General features: G+C 51.7%; 2 protein-coding genes and 2 long non-coding RNA genes across 8 annotated transcripts in view; 2 read left to right on the top strand and 2 right to left on the bottom strand.

Moving 5' to 3' along the window:
• Positions 1–2,621: 2,621 nt before the first annotated feature.
• On the bottom strand, positions 2,622–4,921 carry C2CD4D (C2 calcium dependent domain containing 4D). Of its 4 annotated transcripts, none has more exons than XM_031688977.2 (2): positions 4,799–4,921; positions 2,622–3,866 (listed from the first exon to the last, which is right to left on the bottom strand). In XM_031688977.2, exon 2 carries the CDS (start codon positions 3,788–3,790, stop codon positions 2,729–2,731), a length of 1,062 nt encoding a protein of 353 aa, XP_031544837.2. In that variant the 5' UTR covers positions 3,791–3,866; positions 4,799–4,921; the 3' UTR covers positions 2,622–2,728. The 4 variants fall into 4 exon arrangements, with proteins under 4 accessions (XP_031544837.2, XP_072802656.1, XP_031544839.2 ...); XM_072946555.1 differs by lacking the exon at positions 4,799–4,921 and adding an exon at positions 4,578–4,692; XM_031688979.2 differs by lacking the exon at positions 4,799–4,921 and adding an exon at positions 4,465–4,603.
• Positions 3,404–18,738, top strand: part of LOC140688107 (uncharacterized) — a 28,415-nt gene continuing 13,080 nt past the window's right edge. The window contains exons 1-2 of the long non-coding RNA XR_012062857.1: positions 3,404–3,891; positions 4,717–5,635. This is a non-coding gene — a long non-coding RNA (uncharacterized lncRNA). The remainder of the gene's footprint in view (positions 3,892–4,716; positions 5,636–18,738) is intronic.
• THEM5 (thioesterase superfamily member 5) lies at positions 10,448–17,860 on the bottom strand. 2 transcript variants are annotated; one of them, XM_006217009.4, is made up of 6 exons: positions 17,574–17,860; positions 16,633–16,834; positions 14,984–15,122; positions 11,374–11,484; positions 10,942–11,066; positions 10,448–10,636 (listed from the first exon to the last, which is right to left on the bottom strand). In XM_006217009.4, the coding sequence occupies exons 1-6, from the start codon at positions 17,694–17,696 to the stop codon at positions 10,593–10,595; spliced, it is 744 nt and encodes a 247-aa protein (XP_006217071.1). In that variant the 5' UTR covers positions 17,697–17,860; the 3' UTR covers positions 10,448–10,592. The 2 variants fall into 2 exon arrangements, with proteins under 2 accessions (XP_006217071.1, XP_072802658.1); XM_072946557.1 differs by lacking the exon at positions 14,984–15,122 and having other exon boundaries at positions 11,374–11,539.
• Positions 11,478–15,534, top strand: LOC140688108 (uncharacterized). The gene is made up of 2 exons (XR_012062858.1): positions 11,478–14,406; positions 14,679–15,534. It is a non-coding gene; the product is annotated as an uncharacterized lncRNA (long non-coding RNA).

Below are 18,738 nucleotides of genomic sequence, written 5' to 3'. Positions count from 1 at the left end.
TTTGAGGCCAGAGCAGTCTGCACACAGGGGGGGGTTCTTAAGACCTTGTTTGCCCCCAGGACATGCTTCTGTGGCTTTAGCTAGTGAGGAAGTTCCTCCAGGGACATTGTGGCCCCCATCATGTGGAAACAGGTCACGGCGGGGGACACTGACTGAACAGCTCCTGGGTGAAGTGAATTGAATTCCCACCTCACAGGCTCCACTGAGCAGCAGGTGGGGTAGGGGGTCTGAATGCAGCCACAGTCCTAAACCTTCCCTGCAGCCAGGGCTGATCCCCAGGCAAGTTTACCTAACCTCTCCGATCTGTCTCCTGCGTACAATGGAAAGAGGACCCACCTTACTGTGCGGTCGCGACGATGGACTGGTATAACAAGTAACGTACAGGACCTACTGGTACTAAGGACTGTGGTTAAAAAGAGATGTTTTGGTCCCTCCCTCCCTTTTTTCATTCCTATATTTGTCCCTTCTTCTCGTCACCTGACTCCCTATGCCCCTGTCTTGCTTTATTTTCTTCTGTGACATATTACCAAGTAACACTTCTACATGTTACTTACTCATTTTGCCACTTGTCTGGTCTCTGTCTGTTTCGATCGCTCCGGTGTCCAGAGCCCAGCGCCTCCTGGCGCTCCCTAAGTATTTGTTGAAGAAATGCATGAATGAAGGGTGTTGGGCTGCACTCTGCAGGCCTGGCTTCAGGACCAAAGAAAGATCCCAGGGTCAGCAACAAAGACATCAATGGTTTAATGGGCAGGGGGATCTCACATGTCTGAAGCAAGGTCCTGGGGCGACTCCCCGCCACGTGGGGCGGAGAGCAGGCAGGACACAGTGGCAGGTTTGCAACTAGGGGCAGGGGGGTTAGCAGTTACAGGGGGAGTTGATGTCAGGTTGGCTCATTGTTTACCAGGGAAACCAGCAGAGGGGAACACCTCTCACCACCCTTTTGGTAATAATAATCACTGGCTGAAATCTGGGGCAAGTACATAGGAAGGTCAGTCATGTGAGTAGGATACGGGTGGAACAGACGCTGGTCGAGTAGGGGATGTACAGAGAGCAAGAGAACAGCCACCATGAGTGGCCTGACCACACAAAGGGTAAATTACCACTGCTTTTCTTTCCAGCTACTTTCAAATGGGCATCAAATCCAGTTGCTCACCAAAGGTTGTTAGGGGAGACTTGGAGCTGAAGTAGGACAGTACAAGGGACAGAGCTGGACCTACAGGTGGGCTTCACAGGCTGAGAAGATTGGAGAGCTATCACCCTAGGGAAAGAGGTGACCTGGCTGGGAGGTGGCAGCTGGTACTTAGGGACATTACACTGTGGTGAGTAAGAGCCTAAACTCCAGGGCCAGGCTCTCTGGGCTTGAATCCTAGTTCTACTCTTCACTGAATGAATGAAACCCAAGGTCACGTTGGATAACAATATTAACAATAGTACTTAACCCTCATGGGAATGGCTGAACCGCTGTTGAAAGTTTCTTGAGTGGTGATCTCTGCATAGCTGGTAGTACTTACTATTATTTGGTCAATGCTACCACCTGGTGGACATCTGGAGCAAGATTTTCCTGGCCTGGGCCTGGGCCTGGGGCTACAGTCAGGGGGTGAGAAAAGGAACTGAGGAGTGTTCTGAATGGAGGTGTGTGTTATGCTCGCATTGTTCATGCTGAGGTTTACCTGCATCCAGCAGGCTTGGCCCTGGTTAGGGGCACTGGGCAAAATGAGAAGAGGCCCACGAGGAAAAATTGGCCCAGTGCCTCCCTTCCACCTTCCCTCTTGCCCTTCCTTCTTTCCTCCTCCAAGCCTGGCCTGAGCCAAGAGGAAGCAGCTCCAGCGAAGGTGGGGTGAGAGAAAAGAAGGTCACTGCTGACGTCAGGGACATTCAGGTAAGAGGGAAATACAACGTGACCTACATTTCTCCATCTTCCACACTACCCCCTACTCACTCGGGTAGACTTCTGGGCAACCGTGAGAACAGCTCTCATACTCTCTCTTCTTCCCCCAAGACCTCAACCCCTGGGACATAATATCTTGGTCTTTCGGTACCCAAGTGCGTCTCTGGCTCTTGCTCTAGCTTTATTCCCCAGGGTGGCACAGGTGTGGAAGGGGAGAGGACACCTAGAAGCATTGGGCGCTAGTCTGACATCCCCTGCCTCACTCAAGGCAAAGAAATTTCATCCCTCTTCAGCACAGATGTGAGTGTGAGTAGGACTGTAGATGGGTGGGGGAGTGCTGATTTCCCCTGTGCGGCCCCAAGGAACCCCCAGGGGAAGTGGCTTCTGTTGGTTTCAATCATAGAGCTTTTTCTGGAGTGACTCAGTGATTGGAGGGCCCCCTGAAGGGGTAGGGGCCTTGTTGAACAGGAAACCTAGGACCTACCCAGCCCAGACCTACTGAACTAGTGTCAGTGTCTCTTGGGGATGGAGCCCAGGGTTCTTTCTGCATGTGTAAATGAGCTCATCTAGGATTTCTGATGTCTGCTTATTCTGATGTTCATTCAAGTTTGAGAACCACTGCTTAAGGTCCTCTCCAGTTCGGACCACCTGAATGAGCTTCCTCCACCCCTCCTATGACCAGGGCATAGGGAAGAGGATGGGCTGCAGATCTGAACAAGGGGAGAGATCCTGCTAGAGAGAGACATTTTATTAGCAAAAATAAATACATGCCGGGCAGATGGAAAGACTGAGGACTGCAGAGCGGGTGGGGACCTCCTGAGGAAGAGACAGTCTCTCAGTCTACAGGCTGAGATGGGCAGGCGCCAGGGAGGCCCCGGGACCTAGCCCACCGCCCAAGGGGGGCAGCAGGGCTATAAGAGGCGTCTCACACTCCCCCAGCAGCACGTCCCTGCGGAACCCTGCGCCCCTATCCAGCACCTTGGCCTTCAGACTTCGGGCGGCCAGGTCTGGCGGGCCGAGCCCATCGAAGAAGAAGTCCTCATTGAAGATGGGGGTGGCGCTGCATTTGACCACGCGGCTCCGCAGGGCCTGCGGTCGGGCGCGCGGCCGCAGCCTCAGCACCACGCAGCAGCCGCCGCCGCCGCTCCCGGGGCCGGCCCGCGACAGGGGCAGGCCCTCGGCGCTCACCAGGCGCAGCCGCAGCCTCCCGAGCCCGGCCTGGTACTCGGCGGAGAGCCGTAGCTGCCCGCCCCGGGGCCGGAGGCGCAGCACGCTCTCCTTGGTCGGCCGCAGCTGGCAGCACAAGAAGTCGAGGTGGAAGAGCGGCGGCGCGGGCGGCCCGGCGCGGCGCGGCGCGGGCGGGCTGGCGTCTGCCGAGCTCGCCTCCTGCGGGCACAGCGAGCGCGGCCTGGGCGGCCGGGGCCGGTCGGGGCCTGGCCGCGGCGAGCCGAAGGGCGACGAATCGGGCGACGAGGCCGTATCACTGTCGGGGGCCCAGCAGAGGCGAAGGTCCGGGGCGGAGACGTGCAGCCGCGACTGCGCCGGGGGCAGCCTGCCGGAGCGGGCGGCCGGCGGCCGGTGGAACAGGGACTCGCGCCGCCGCGTGTGCGGGCTCTCGGGCAGGAAGGCCCAGCCTTCGCGGCCCGCCAGGTGCGGCAACGAACAGGCCGAGGGGAGGCCGCGCCTGCCCGCGTCGCGCCCGCCGAGGGGCTCGGCGTCGCCTGGGTCCGGGAGCCGAGGCGGGATGAAGAACTGCGGGATGCAATCGGGGGTGAGGACGTTGGGGCAGGTGCGCGCGAGCGAGCCCGGGGCGCGGCGCTTAAGAAACAGGCTGGAGGGCGCCCACCGGGCCTCGGGCTCCGCGGCCCCTAGCCTATAGCCAGCTTTCTCCAAGAGCCACATGCGGTGGGCTGGGAGTGCTGAAAGTCCGATTTCCACGAAGCCGAGAGGGGCCAAATCCAGCGTCTTGGGTTAAGGCCTGGGCGAGGAGAGAAGAGCCTGCGGTGGGTGATGCTGCAAACGTACACCGGGTGGTCCGCCAACCCCTCCTCCCTTGGCCCACGGGGCTTACGGGCCTCGTGTTTGAGCAGGAAAAACAAAGGGCGGCAAAGTTAGGGTGCCCGGGAAGAAACAGAGGGAGCCCAGGGCTAGACAGTCACATTTTCAGATCAGGCCTCCAGCATCCGAGTACACAGACCCTCCCATTGGTACTAAAGATGTCTACCCATGTCAGAGTTAGAAGGTCTAACACACCTACTAGAGCCCTAGGCTCCTATTAAGAGAATAGAGTAACACCGCGGTATTAAAAGGTCTGTAGTCACAAACACCCACCCAGATCCCGGAACCCAGCTCATATATACACATGTTCCCCCTGAAGAGACACCGCGGCCCTCGGCGGGCTCATCGCTTTCTTCGCTGCCCATTCCAAAGACTCTAAAGACTCGGGCTCTTCTACAAAGTCTGATCTGGAGCCCCTCGGTGCTCCTCCCCCGCCCCCCTCCCACCCTCGCCGCGGGCTGCCCTTCCCTGCGCCGCAAGTTCGTCCAGGCTGAGCCATCCTTCGGCCCTGGCCCCACCTGCCTCCTATTGCTCCTCCTTCGCCTTTTCGAGTCGTTCCAGGCCAGAAGCAGACTCGCTGCACAGTTGGCTGCTTCCTTGCGAGCACCCAGGCCGGTTCAAGAAGACGCACCTCTCGGGGGCGCAGGATCCCACCCCTCGTCTGCCCTGACCGTCCTGCTCCGTGCCTCCCGGTCCTACCGCATCCCGAGTCTGCAGCGCGGCCCGGCTGTTGGGCCGCCCCTCCCACTCTCCACTCCTTTTCTCCCTAGGAAACCACTGAGCACAAAGGCAGCATTGATTCTTCGCCACCCCCTGAGCTGACTCCGGGAGGCCCCGCCGCCGCGCGCTTACCGCACCGCCTCGCCGCAACCCAGGGAGCGCGATGTTCCGATTTTCTGCCTGGGAGTCGGAGCCCACAGCGACGGGCGGGCGCCCAGATAGCAGGCCTCACCTGTGGGCCGCCTCTGGGTCCTGGCCTCTGGCCAGGAAGCGTTCAGAGCCCGGAGGGGAGCAGCTTCCTCTCCAGCTTACTACCCTAGTCCAGTCCTTCTGGGAGGAGCTGGCAGGGGCCTCCGTTGCCTACGTACCACCTCTTTTCCTGGATAAACACAGCTCTGTCTCTGTGGCCATCAGCCCGGCCTTCTTAACTCCTTCCTTCAGGTTTCTAGCAGCAAGCCAGCGCTGTGCCCTGGGGCCTTCTCTGGGAGTTGGGGAGGGCGGCAAGGAAGAGGGAGGCGGCCGTTAGTGGGCAGTGGTCTCCATCCCTCTGTGCTACTCTGGCCCCACCTCAGCCCTCCTGGGTGAAGCCCACAGCCATGGCCACACAGACGGTATCTTCTGCAAAGCCCTCTTTGCTGGAATCCTGCCTTGGCCCTGGTTGCACCCTTCTGGAACCATCCCAATTGCTTCCAGACAGAATGCCTTGCAGTGACTAGTTCTCTGAATTACACGGGACCAAGGAAAAGTGACCAGGCTCAAGATTTCTGGACATAGAGATACTGAGGGCAGAGCTTGTTCCATCAGGGAGTCGAGCTCAGGCTGGTCTGTGGCCCCATCCCCCTGTCCTTGTCAGAAGTGGGTTAAACTGTACACATGGAGGGTGTCTCCCTCTTCCTTCTCCTGATTGAAGGCAGATCCTCGGAAGCACAGGCCACGACTGACAAGATGAGACCATCAACTGTACTCCAGGTACGTTCACTATCCTTCATTCCCTCCTTAGGATATTTGCATAAACAAGTTCCTCTCCTAGGACTCCCCCACCCCCCTTCATTCTTCCCATCTGGAGGCCGCCACCAACACCCTCCCAATGAAATTAGAGGCTTCTGTTGTCTACTTTCACAGTACCCCGTTCTTTTCCTAACGGCACTGTTCATAGTAGTTGTTTTTTTTCCTAGAGTTTATTTACATAATTATTTAATGTCTTCCTGCCTTATTGGATGGTAAGCATCACAAAGACAGTGCTTAGAACAAGGCAGGTGCTTTTCAGGATTTGTTGAGTGAATGAGTGATATTAAGCAGAATTGTATCTGAATCGGTTCATTTATCCCTTCACAGTGCTGGGTCCTGGGGATACACAGAAGGGGAAGCAGCCTGAGGGGAGAGACATGCAGTAACAAAGGCAGCAGCAAGACAAGTTGTGAAATTCGGGGAACAAACCAGGGGATTATTTTAACATCTGATGCTTGAGGGTTTTGAGGGGGCAAATGTTTCTTTTATGGAGATTTTTGGTGACATCCAGACCCTCCGATCCTGTGGCTTGTGACTCTGCTCAGCCCTGGTGTCATTTCTAGGGAGGGTGATGTGTATGGAGTGCTGCAGCCACGCAGTCACAGCTGTGGCACCCGTCAGCTGGGTTGGAGGGCTGAGCTCTGCGACTTACTAGCTGTGTCACCTCTGGTGTGCAACTTAATCTCTCTGGGCTTCACCTTTCCTATCTGGAAAGTGGAGAGAAAATACCTAACTCTCAGAGTTGACGTGAAGATTACATAAGACAACACACGGGCATCAGTTAGGCTGACTTCTGCTGAAAGTACACAGAAACCTCAGCTCAATCTAACCTGACAATAAGGACATTTCTGGCTTCTCTGATAACAAGTCCAGAGGGAGGGCAGGATTCAGGGGAGTCTGATTCTGTGGCTTCATTCATTCTTTCATTCATTCATCTGTCCATGGTTATTGACTACCTACTGTGTGCCAGGCACTGTATACTGAACTCTGGGGATACAGCAGTGAGAAAACAGAAATCTCCTGGGAAGATGGACTTTATACTTTAGTAGGGGAGAAAGACAAGAGATAAGAATAAATTAGTAAAAAGTACAGTTTATTAGTTTATTAGATGGGAATCAGCAGGGGAGAAAATTAAAGTCAGGGAGGATCATAGAGGGTGTCAGGAGAGCATACAATTTTATCTTCTTCCTAACCAAAAATATTTTAATATAGGAGTCAACAACGTGTGAACATTGAGGTGGTAAAATTAAGGTTACAAACATGAGATAAATATCAAATAATATACTTCTGGTTTAATGGAAAACAATGGTTATGACAGTCATGTTTAACACCTTGGTTAAGTAAAGAGACAAGTGGGCAGGGGTGTCACAGAAGTATGCAAACATTTAACAGTTCAAATAATCCTTAGCCCTTCTGAGAAAATGCAGATGGCAAATATGTGACAAGTATTTCTCTAAATGGTGGTTTCAGTCCATTAGTGATCATTCTGTTCATGCATTTAAAGGAACTGCGAGTGCTTCTGAGCGCTGAAAACTAGATTCAAAGTAAGTCTTTGCCTCAACTCCAGTACGACTGTTTTGACTTTCTTCTTTCTCTTGACTGCACAGGAAGGATAGAGTACCTTTCCCTTCTTCTCTTGGGAGTGTTTAAATTAAGATTAGGCCCTTCTTGAGCATGAACAAAAGACAAGAGGTTTTTGGTATACAATGATTTAGACTCTGGGTTTAATTGGTTATCAAAGGCAACTGTAAAAGCACAAAAGGAGAAAGGATTTTTACATGACCATATGGGGGAGGGCATAGTTGGTTTCCATAAGATTTCTGACTATGGCCTCTAGCATGTCTCCAGCTTTTGGAGGGCACTGGATCAAGGACTTTTAAATCCATGTCAACCAATCCTTTGCCCATTATTCAAGATTGATGGTTTAGGAAGTGCGTGGTCTCATTGCTAGAAGGAGAACATGATCCACCCGCCTCTCCACCACTGCTGAATTTGTGTCCAGCTCTCCGACCCTGTTCCGGGCCACAGAAGGTGCATTCTCTCTGATCCCCGGAACCCCCAGCCCCAGTCCCGGATCCTGGAATCTTAGCTTAGGTCTGAACTTGAATTCTTCACTTGTCAGTATGAGGGACACAGACTCATCCTGCCTGCCTCTGCCAATGCTCCTTTCAAACTGAGGCAGTGGCTGCTAGCTACTTATCAAACCCATGTCCATTTTTTCTACAACATAGAGTTAGACCATATTTTCCAGCCAAACTCTCTTGCAATTTGGTGGGGTCTCGTGACTGAGGAAACACTTTGAGGTTTGCTCCCACCCCTACCCCAACCCCAAACCTCCCTTGTGATTCTCTCTTTTCTCATCAACACCGAGGATGACTTTGGAAATCACGTGTTAAAGATGGCTGAGCTTTCATCAAGACAGGTTCCTAAATGACTCCTAGACACCCAAAACTAGACTTTATATGAGTGAAAAGTTCATTCTACTTAAGATGAGGATTAGGCTATGAAGATGCAAAGGTTTATCTTTGGCATCACCATACTTAATAATGAGGTCCTTTATGATATGTCCCTTGGGGCTCTCATTCTTTGGTAAAACTTCTCTAATCCTTTACCTCTTCCTGGATGTCCCCTCTACCTACTGGCCTGGCTGGAATGCTGCCTATCTCTGTGCAAGCTGCTTGGTTTTCCACCCACTCCTCCACAGGCCCAGAGGAGGTACAAGCTTCTCCTGGGTGGTCATTGCCTCCACCAGTCCATTGTTCTCCCTCACATCAGACTTTTCCTCCTTGTAAATGGGTACCAGCCATGTTGCTCTTTCATCCTTTACCATTGTTCTTACCTGTCTCATCCGCCATTGCCCTTCAGTCTTGCCAGCTGACTCACACCTTTCTTTCACTTCAGGTTGGTGCCACTTCAGATGTCTGGTTTTCACCAGCAACTGGGCCTTCCACATACCTTGGCCCACATATACTTGGTCAATTTGTTTTCCTGATCCCCAATATGGCTTATCCAAATCATTGCCCTTCCTTCAGACCTCTTTCCCCACTGGTGGCTTTGCCTCCAATTTCACTGAGGAAGTCGAGGTGCTCTGGCACGCATCCCCTCAACATCCCATCCTGCTCTGCACCCCTCCACTCCTTCCTTTTGGTCTCAGACTCACGCTGATGCTCTCCTGTGACTCCTGTCTCCACTTGTGCTCTTGATCCACCTCTAAGACCAGATAGCTGTTCTGCTGGATGACACCTCTCTCCATCCTAGACTTTCAGCCTTTCTCCACTGGCTCCTTCCAAAGCAATTTATAAATATACACAAATCTTTCCTTAAATAACACAACATAACAACAACAAAATTCCTAGAAAGAATCACCTAGGTTCATTTTGTCATTCTCATTTATTTTTTCATGCACCAGAATCGGGATTTTGCTCTGATATTTTGACAAAGGAGACCACCACCTTCTTTACTGCCAAATCCAAAAGGCTCTTTTTAGTTCCCATCTGCCTTGCCTTCTCTGTAGCATTTGATACTGCTGAATTCCCCCTCTTAAGGATGGTCCTTATCTTGTTCTTGGCCTCCTCAGTGGGTCACTGATTCTCTGCCCCAGCTTTAAGGCTTAGTGTGATCAAAGGTTCTGCCTTTGTCCCCTTTCGCTGTCCTTCCTTTCTTTCCCCTCCCGTCATTCTCATTCCTCTCACCTCCTCTTCACTTTCATCCTGCATAATCCATTCCCAGGGGTTCCATGTCAGTTTTTATATTGATGACTTACAAACTGAGTCAGTGTCTCATCAATCCTGAGTTTCAAGTTACAATATTTAGGTTCCTGCTGCTGCTCACCACCTGGGGGAAGTTCCACAGGCGCTTCAATCTCAGTGCATGTGAAACTGAGCTCATATCTTCCCCCACCTTCCAGCTCTGCCACCTGGAACCAGCAAGCTGGAAACGTGGAGTCATCCTCAAGAGTTCCCCTTCACAGATCCACTTTTCACAATTAATGGCAAAGTCCTATACTCTTCCATTTGTGACAGTTTCCACATTTCTCACCTTCATGGCTTGGAACCATGTCACATTCTTACTGTCACTAGTTTGGGGCCCTGCAGCGGTCTCCCAACCAGTGCTGCCACCTTCAATCTTGCTGACCTCTTACTGCCACCAGCATCATCTTTCTGAAAAACAAAACTTTTATGTCACCACCCTAGCCCAGACCCTTTCAAGGCTCCCTGTTGCCTACAAGACAAAGTCCAGGCTCCACTGCAGGGTTTATGAAGACCCCCGTGGCCTGCACCTGCTGCCACCCTCTTCTCCTCCCCTCAGCTTCTGCCCTGCTCAACACCTTGCTGTTCTCCAAAGTCTCTGTGCTCTTTTGCCCTTCTGTGCCTTTGCTCGGACCAGTCCCTCCGCTTGGAATACCCTCCTCTCACGCGTCTGCCTGGTGGACACTATTTAACTTTTGAGATTCAGTTCGAGCACAGCTTCCTCTAGAAAGCCTTTTCTGATTGCTTTCACAGAATAAAGTTGACCTCTCCTCCCTCTGTCTGCTCTGCACCTACAATCAGAGCCACGCTGGTGTGTGAGGAGCTCGTGGGCTGCCCTGCCCCCGGCCCACAGCTGTGTATCTCGCGGCCAGGGGCCCTGTCTTTCATCGCTGTGTGCTTGGTGCCTCGCCCGGTGCCAAGAACCAGGCAGGCCTCAGGACATCTCTTCTTTTGTTGCTGAAGGGGAAGGTGGGTATGTGGGAGGATTTTGATTTCCAACTACAGAAGAGTCTTGGACTGAGAATGGGGCTGCAGACTTTATTTACGCAGAAAAAAGTGCCCTCTTCCACATGTCACCAGGTACTTCCGGGGCACCCCTTCCTGCCCTGCGGGGGGTCCCAGGTGGGCAGGGCAGTCAGTGGTGGGCTCTCCTGCAGCCACAGTCGCTATTATTGGGGTGACTCTTCTTCCAGCTGCTTCTGGAGGAAAACACCTGCAAGAGAAGGGTGAGCCAAGCGGCAGGAGCCAGAGCAGGTGGTGGGTGCTTGATGGGGTGCTCAGAGCATTTGCACCCCTTTACTTAGGACCTGGGTCCTGTCCTGGTGGTGCAGTTTGGGCCACTCATACATAGAAAAAAAAATCCTAGTTGGGTTCCCCTTCACTTTGTCTGTGTCTGCAGCAGGTGACCAACCCCACTCTAAAAAGCTGGCCCCCAGCTTGGGACTGGATCCTTAGTGTTTGTTCTTGGCTTGGTGGTGGCAGGATAGGGCCTGGGGCTGAGGCTGAGGATCTCTTTACCTGAGGCTTTGGCATAAACTGTCTGCTGGTCTCTGCTCTGGATGATGCAGGACAGGTATATCTTCTGGTCCTCAGTCTTTTCCACATTGATGTTCAGCACAGCCAGAGAGCCCACTGGGACAGGGCTGGGAGAGGAAGCGGCTTAGCCCCTCACATGAACCCCTGGCCCCCATCCCTCCACCCCTCTGTCCCATCCTTGTCTTCATCCCCCCCTTCCTCAGGGACTCTAGTGGCTCTGGGCTTCGGGCCCACCTGCCAGCTACCAGAGTCAGGCAGCGGAAGTTTTCTGGCCAAGGACCAGAGGACTGTGTGGCAGTGAGCTGGGGAAGGAGAGTGACAGACAGGGCTTCGGTGCCCCAACACAGGATGGCTGCCCCCTCAGTGGTGAAAAGGGCTATGACTTTGGCCAACACCCCAAGGATCCACACTTACTTTTTGTACTTGATACTGAAGTTTAATGTGAACAGCCCCCCTCCGGCCAGGAAAGCAGTTTTAGCAAATGCCTCATCCGTCATGGTTGCCAGGGACCCTCCATGGGCAAACCTGGGGTGGGGGCAGGGAACAAGGCCAGGGCTGGAACCACCCCACCTGTCTTTCCCTAGGAAAGGCAAGGACACAGATCTGGATCCTGCCTGATCAAACCGGTCAAAATCAGCTGATTTTTCTTCCACTGTTGCTACAGCATGTGTTAGCAATCACTGATACAATTATTTTATTTCACCAGGAAAAATTTGTTTTTCTGATAGTTAATGGAAAACCTTTTTTTTTGATTCATCACCTAATTGCTGGTAGCAATCACTGTAATTTGGAGAGGTGCATCCTACAAGGAATGGAAAAGCCCCTGAACTTGCTGGCTTTAGTCTCGAAGTCATGGCCTTGGGCCACACTCTCACCTCACCAGTCACTATGTTGAGGCCAGTGTTGAGCCCACATTTTCCAGATGGGTAAAATGTGAAAGTTAACTTAGGACCATAAAGTGCTGACAGGATGGAAGCGTGAGCAGTGCTGCCTGTGGAAAGCCGAGAGCCGGCTTCAGCAGCATACTGCAAACATTTGCTTTCTATAAGGTGTGTAAAATTCTCATTCTTATCTGTGTAAGCTGACCTTCATGCCAAAGCTGCCTTGCTGGTTAAGTTGGGAAAAATAGGAAGGCATCCAACTTTAGAATGCAGATGACATGAAACAGATTCGAGTTTTTGATTTTCAGAAGCATGATCCTGCTTCTCCATGGACCAGGTCAGCTGTGCCTGCTGCACCACCGTGGGTTCCTCAGCTGCTCCTGCCGCCAGGGGGCTTCCCACACCCTTGCTTCCCCCTCCCTTGGGTGGAAAGAGCTGGGAACCATGCAACCTGCACCTACCTGGTTTTACTCCTTGCTCCACCATCACTACCTATTTGATCTTGAGCAAGTTGCTAAACCTTTCTGAGCCCTAGTTTTCCCACTGTGAATTATGAATAAAGATAATTTCTATCTCATCAAATCAAATGAGGTAATGTTTACAAAACTTCAGGTATGCTTCTAGTCACTTCCCTTCCCACATTGCTTGAAAGAGAGGGAGTTGCTGCCAAAGATCCCTAAACCTGCTCGCCCTCATCCACGCTGGCCAGGCAAGGGACCCTCTGGCAAGTGTGTAGTTGCTGCAGTGTAGCTCTTGGTCAGCCACGAACCTACCCCTCCTAGGGGTTGAGTGAGTACTTTTGAGATGATAGAAAATATATAAATTGGTCTCTGCCCCTGATTCCTGGCACAGAGCTCCTGAAACCCTTATAATTTCCTGGGAGTGTCTTTTGTTCTGATGACTCTGGGTGGCTCCTGGTTGAGGGCTGGTCATCAGAAAGGCCAAGCCATGATTAGAAGCTTGGAATTTTCAGTCCTCCCTCTACTCACCCCATTCTCTTGAGAAGGGTGAACAGCTGAAAATGGAGTTAATGATTGATCATACCTATGTGATGAAGCCTCCATAAAAATCCCAGAAGTATTGGGTTCAGAGAGCTTCCAGGTTGGTGAACACATCCACGCTGGGAGGGCGATGCACCCCAACTCCACAAGGATGGAAACTCCCGTACTTGGGACCCTCTCAGACCTCACCCTGTGGGTCTCTTCCATCTGGATGTTCATCCTTTATCCTATCTTTAATGAACCGGTAAATGTAAGTAAGTGTTTCCCTGAGTTCTGTGAGCTGTTCTAATAAATTAATCCAACCAGAGGAGAGGGTTGTGGGAACCACCAGTTGCAGCCGAATCTGACAGAAGTTGTGGGTAACCTGGGACCTACTGCTTGCACTTGGCATCTGAAGAAGGGTCAGGGCAGCCTTGTGGGATTGAGCCCTTAATTTGTGGGATCTGACACTATCTCCAGGTAGATAGTGTTAGAATTGAGTTAAATTTTAGGACACCCAGCTGGTGTAAAGAGAATTGCTTGTTGGGAAAAACCTTCACACATTTGGTGATCAGAAGTGTCAGAAGGGAAGTATTCTATGTGAGAGCAAAGAAGACACAAAGGAAGGAAAGACAGCAGGGAAGAACTGGGTTTTTCTTTGCACAGGAGATAGACCGAACTGGGTTTTTCTAATTCAGCTCTTGTCTCTTCTCTGGACTTTCTCCATCCACTGGTCTCAGTGTTGGATGGTCTTCCTCTACCTTTCCTGCGCCACCTCCTTGAGCCATTAAATAAAAATCCGCCACACTCCACCCCTGTGTGCCCCTGCCTTCTTATGGGTTTTCCTTCTTTGAAAAGGAAAAGAAGGCCTGGGTAGGACTCTGACCTAGTCCCCCAGTATCTGCATGCACCAGTGTGGAAATCAGAGTCCCCATGGAAGATGCCTTTGGGGCGGCCAAGTTGACCAAGGGCTGCAGTCTGAAATCTATGGCCTGCAGAGGCGCTGACATCTAATTAAGCTCTTTGAATTCTGTTTAACTGCAACTGAGTCTCTCTCAGGCTATGGGACCCTAAAGCTGCCCCTTCCCCCTCCTCTCTCCGCTCCCTTGCAGGAACTCTGACACCAACAATAGCCTTCAGTGACTGTCTCAAGCAGGAACATAGATAAACAAGTTTATACTGTACTGCACAGGGAACTATATTCGATATCTTATAGTAGCTTATGGTGAAAAAGAACATGAAAACAAATATATGTATACTCATGTATGACTGAAGCATTGTGCTGGCCACCAGAAATTGACACAACGTTGTACGCTGACTATACTTCAGTGAAAAATAAAAAAAGCAGGAACAGGGATAGAGAAAGCAGACGACCTTGGACTTGGTGACCCAGTGTACTGAGGCAAGAGGTGTAGGGCCAGCCTAATTTCCATTGTGGATGTATTTATGTCCAGTGTGGGTTCTTTCCTGGGGTCTGTTCTCAGTTTGAAGGCAGCAGAATACAGTGGAGGAAGCAATGGACTTGGAGTCCCAGCTCCTGGATTGGAAGCCTGGACCTGACCTTGAATCAAGCCTGTGTTACCTTGGTAAGATGCCGTACCTCTGTGTGCCTCAGAGTGCTCCTAGGTCAAACACGAGGTTTAGATAGATGGTGTCTGATAGCTGTATTGTGCTTTACGGTTTATGAGCGCATACACACAGGCCCATAATATCATATCTCTCAGCCACTCTGGAAGCTAGATACTATTGCCCCAAGTTTTAGATAAGGAGACTGAAGGCCAGAGGTACAAATGGCTTACATGGGGTCTCTAGGCCCACAGTGGCAGAACATCACTGGAACCCTGGCTCCTAATTCCAGATCTTGTCCTCTTCCAAGTCTACCACATCCTTCTCAAAATGGCTTCCAAGACTCCGTCTTACTGGAAAATTCTCAGACCTGAGTAAGGAGGTGCTCCGTATGTGCACAATGGGGACTGGACCAGATGACCTAGGATGTCCTTCCAGACCTGAGACCGTGAGACCAAAGCCCAGTGTCCCCCATTCCCCACCCAGCTCCTTGGAGGGAGGTACAGACTCCAGGGGCTGGTTATGCCTGAGTGACCAGCTAAGCCAAGCACAGGAAGCAATCAGAGATGTCCACCATGGCTCTGCCTGTGGTCTTACCCTGGGATCCCCTCCAGATAGGGGCCTGGTTGGAAAAGACAGACGGACTTCTTCTCCCTCAGATGGAAAAAGATGACATACTCATAGCCTTGTCCTTCCACTTCAATGCACCTGGTGATAATGCACCGGTCATGTTTGTCTGGGGAGAGATGGGCAGTGTCACAGCAGAAGAGAGCGCCTAAGGACGTGGGTTGAGCCTGCCTCAGGTATAGATGAGGAGAGAACCAGAACAAACAGGCTGTGCCCCCAGGGAGCCTTTAAGAGAACAGCAGAGGCACCGCCCTGTCTTCAGGGAACCCTGTCTGAGAGGGGCACAGAACAGTCCTCAGGGAGCCCTGGTTCTGAAGTGGAAGAAAATTTTCCTCAGGGAGCCCTTCATGTGGAAGGAGAAAAACTCAGTAAGTTTCTTTCTTGGGGGCAGAGACAGGATCAGAAGCTGTCAAGACTTTAAGACACCTTAACCGTTGAAAATTAAGATTTAAGACATGTAATTCATATATAATTCAAAACAACAACAGTACTAAACAGGAAAATAAATGCAGAAGAGCCCACTAAGGTTCTTATTTTTCACCCAGGCACCTACAAGAACTATATCCTTTTTGGGTAGAAACCAATTTCTTTAAAAATTTTTCGTACACCTGTTTTTGTATTTTTGTTTGTTTGTTTTGTTGCTGTTCTGTTAACCCACAGCAGTCTGACTACTGTAGCACTCACTTGTCCTCGGGCAGGAGGAACACATGCATGAATGAGAGACAAGCCCACATGCGCACACGCACAGGCACACGCAGAGAGAAGGAAGTAGAAAGCGCGATCACTCTGACCTGGCGGAGAGCCGCCTGGGCCCGGCAGGTCAGGGCCAGTATGCCAGCGCCTGCAGTGGGCGATGGGGGCGTGTCCTGAGGCCTTTTGTGGGTGGGGAGGACTTGGGAGAAGACTTTGACAGGAAGGGAAGAAGATCCTGCGAGAAGGGAGAAGCGCAGGGAGCTGAGCTGGCAGCTCTCCAGTGGGTGCGCCCTGGTCTGGGAGCAGAGGCAGCTGCCAGGTGTGCTCCGTTCAGAGGGGAGGAGGAGAGCCAGGGACCTGACAGGACACTTTCCTCCTCCACCTGCCCGGGCCTGCAGCATGAGGGGTGGAGGTAGCAGAAGGAACTTCTGCCTGAGAATTGGCACCATTTTCTGGTCTTAGTCTTGCTAGCTCTGCACTCACATAAAGATAACAAGTTGCAGAATAGAGAGTAACATTTGTTTTGTTGGAGGTTTTGGAGGACCACCATGACCTGACCCACAGGGACAGCTGCAGGAGCAAAGAGTTCCTACAGCAAGAAATTTGCAACAACCAACCACACCCCCCCCCCTTTTCTTGTATAAAAAGAGCCTGTATTCTGACTTGAGGAGGATGGTTCTCCAAGACATTAGTCTGCCATCCTCTCTGTCTGCCGGCTTTCCAAATAAAGTCGCTATTCCTTGCCCCAACACCTTGTCTCCTGACTTACTGGCCTGTTGTGCGGGGAGCAGAACCAGTTTGGACTTGGTAACACGTGTAGATTTCCTTCTGGAGAGTCCTTGAACACAGAGAAAGGGGCTGGCTGAACTGACCCGGGTGGGCTGGGTTGCATGTGTGCCAATTGGCCCTCGCTGGCCAGGCCTCACCTGAGGTAACCTCTAATCCCAATGGGAGCTTGAACCCCCGGATGTGGTGTCTGTTAGACTTGAAGGAGGGCACTTTGACCCAGTCATCAGTCTTGGTCTTCTCCAGAAATTCGTGGTACAGGCTTAGCATTTCCGGACACCAGCTGGCATTGGGAAGGGCATAATCCTTCAGATCTGCCTTTGGCCGACAGAACCTTGAGACCTGGGCAGGAAAAATCAGGGAGACTAGACAGCTTCCTGGGAGGAGGGCTGCTGCTTGGGCTGTGGGACTTCTAGGTAGTATGCTCCTGGGTTCTTGGGCTCCTTAAACCCTTCTGCCAGTGTAGACTTGAAGGAAATGGCCCCCGGGGACTCCTGTGGGTGACCAGGCAAGGGGATGCTAACATGCAAAGGAAGGGAGGGAAAAAGATTGGGACCGACAAGTAGAGGCATGCTGCTCTGTGGTGGTGTATTATAATTGTCTTGTTTTAAAACTTGTGAGCTGTTCTTTAAGGCTGAGAATAGCTAGTATTAATTAGCCCCACTATACAGATGGGGAAACTGAGGAAATATGGTGATGTGGTAACATCTGTGGGATGAGGCAGAGTCCTCTATGGAGCCAGGTGCTCAGGCACCAATCACAACCACGGGCAGTAAGACAGCTGCTTGCTGGGACCATCCACAGGGTCCTCCCCCTGGGGCCAACACAACTCAGCTGCAATAGTCTGAGTCCCATAGGAGGAAAGTGATTAGTGGCCACACAAGATCCAGATAAGGATGACAGTATCCTGGTGGTCTTAGTCTGGGGCTACTTGGTTTCCGTTGCCAAATCAAATAGCTCCAGACAAACTGCGCACCTGCCCCGGCCACAGCCTGGGAAGAGGAGATTTGGGGTGCTGCTTATACCCTCAGCCCCCAGAAGAAGGGCTCAGCCCATCTCGCTGAGCTAGGAACTCACTCACCAGGAAGTCCGTGGAGGATCCGAACGCTGAGGCAGGGTTGAATCTGGGCAGGAGGAGGGGGGCACGAGGAAGGGCTCTGTGTGACCCAAGTCCTGCTGCCACCTGGAAGCCTCGCCTGATCATGGCTGAGCACTGGAATCAGAGTCCGCAGGGCTGCTGATTGAATCCCGAGGAAGCAGCAAGGTGAGTGAGCGCTTTTTAGTTGCACCTTCGGCTGTCGGTGTAGCCACCTCTCATTCTAGTCTCCTCTCTCTCCCAAGGCTTTCTATTAGCCAATGATTAGGCAAGGCTGGGGCAGTTTTATTCAACACCCACAGATGCTTAGGGCCTCTAGCTGGTGCCAAGCCCCACCCAGCACTTGGAGAGGGGCTTTCAGTGCTTGGGCATGAATGCACAGCAGGACTGGCCTAAGTTCAGAAAGAAATATTTGCCAAAGGAGCAAAACAAGCACATAATTAAACAGTATAGAGTACACATGAAGCTTTGCAGAGCTGTCCTAGATTTTTTTTCTGGGGAAAATCCAATAAAATTCCCAGAAAGGTAAGAGAGATCTGATTCTTGATTGAAGGGTGTTGGTGGAGTGTCTGTGCATGTTGGTGGAGCTTTTGTGGCATGTGCTTTGCAGCAAGACTCTGAAAACTCTGGTGTGATCCCGGGACTCAGAAAACCAACTCACAGTCTTCTGCCATTCCCTTCTTCTATTTCACACACAGGGCAGCACAGGGAAGCCTCCACCTACTGGTCTCTGGTGAGGATGGGGTTGGAGGGGAAGGAAGGCCTTGGGAGGCGAGGCCAGAAAATCATTCAGGGAGGAAGCAGCTTAGCAAGGGCACTCTGTGCTGTGGGAACCCCAGGGAGGGGATGATGCCAGCAGACAGTGCTGGGAGGGAGGTGGGGAGTGGGACAGCGGAGGCTTTGTCTGTGATGAGCCTGGAGAGGAGCCAGTTCTGAGTGTGGGATTGGTGAGTAGCGCTCAGCCGGTGTCTGCAAGGCTGTGGACTTTTGTTTGGTGGCATTGTTTCTTTTCTTTTCTTTTTTTATTGAAGTATAGACAGTTACAATGTGTCAATTTCTAGTATACAGCATAATGCCCTAGTCATACATATACGGATGTACATTTGTTTTCATATTCTTTTTCATTAGAGATTATTACAAGGTGTTGAAT

Source organism: Vicugna pacos, chromosome 21 (genome assembly GCF_048564905.1).
Source record: "Vicugna pacos chromosome 21, VicPac4, whole genome shotgun sequence".
Taxonomy (NCBI): domain Eukaryota; kingdom Metazoa; phylum Chordata; class Mammalia; order Artiodactyla; family Camelidae; genus Vicugna; species Vicugna pacos.
Note: the sequence above shows the minus strand (reverse complement) of the source record. Positions and strands in the feature narration are given on the sequence as shown.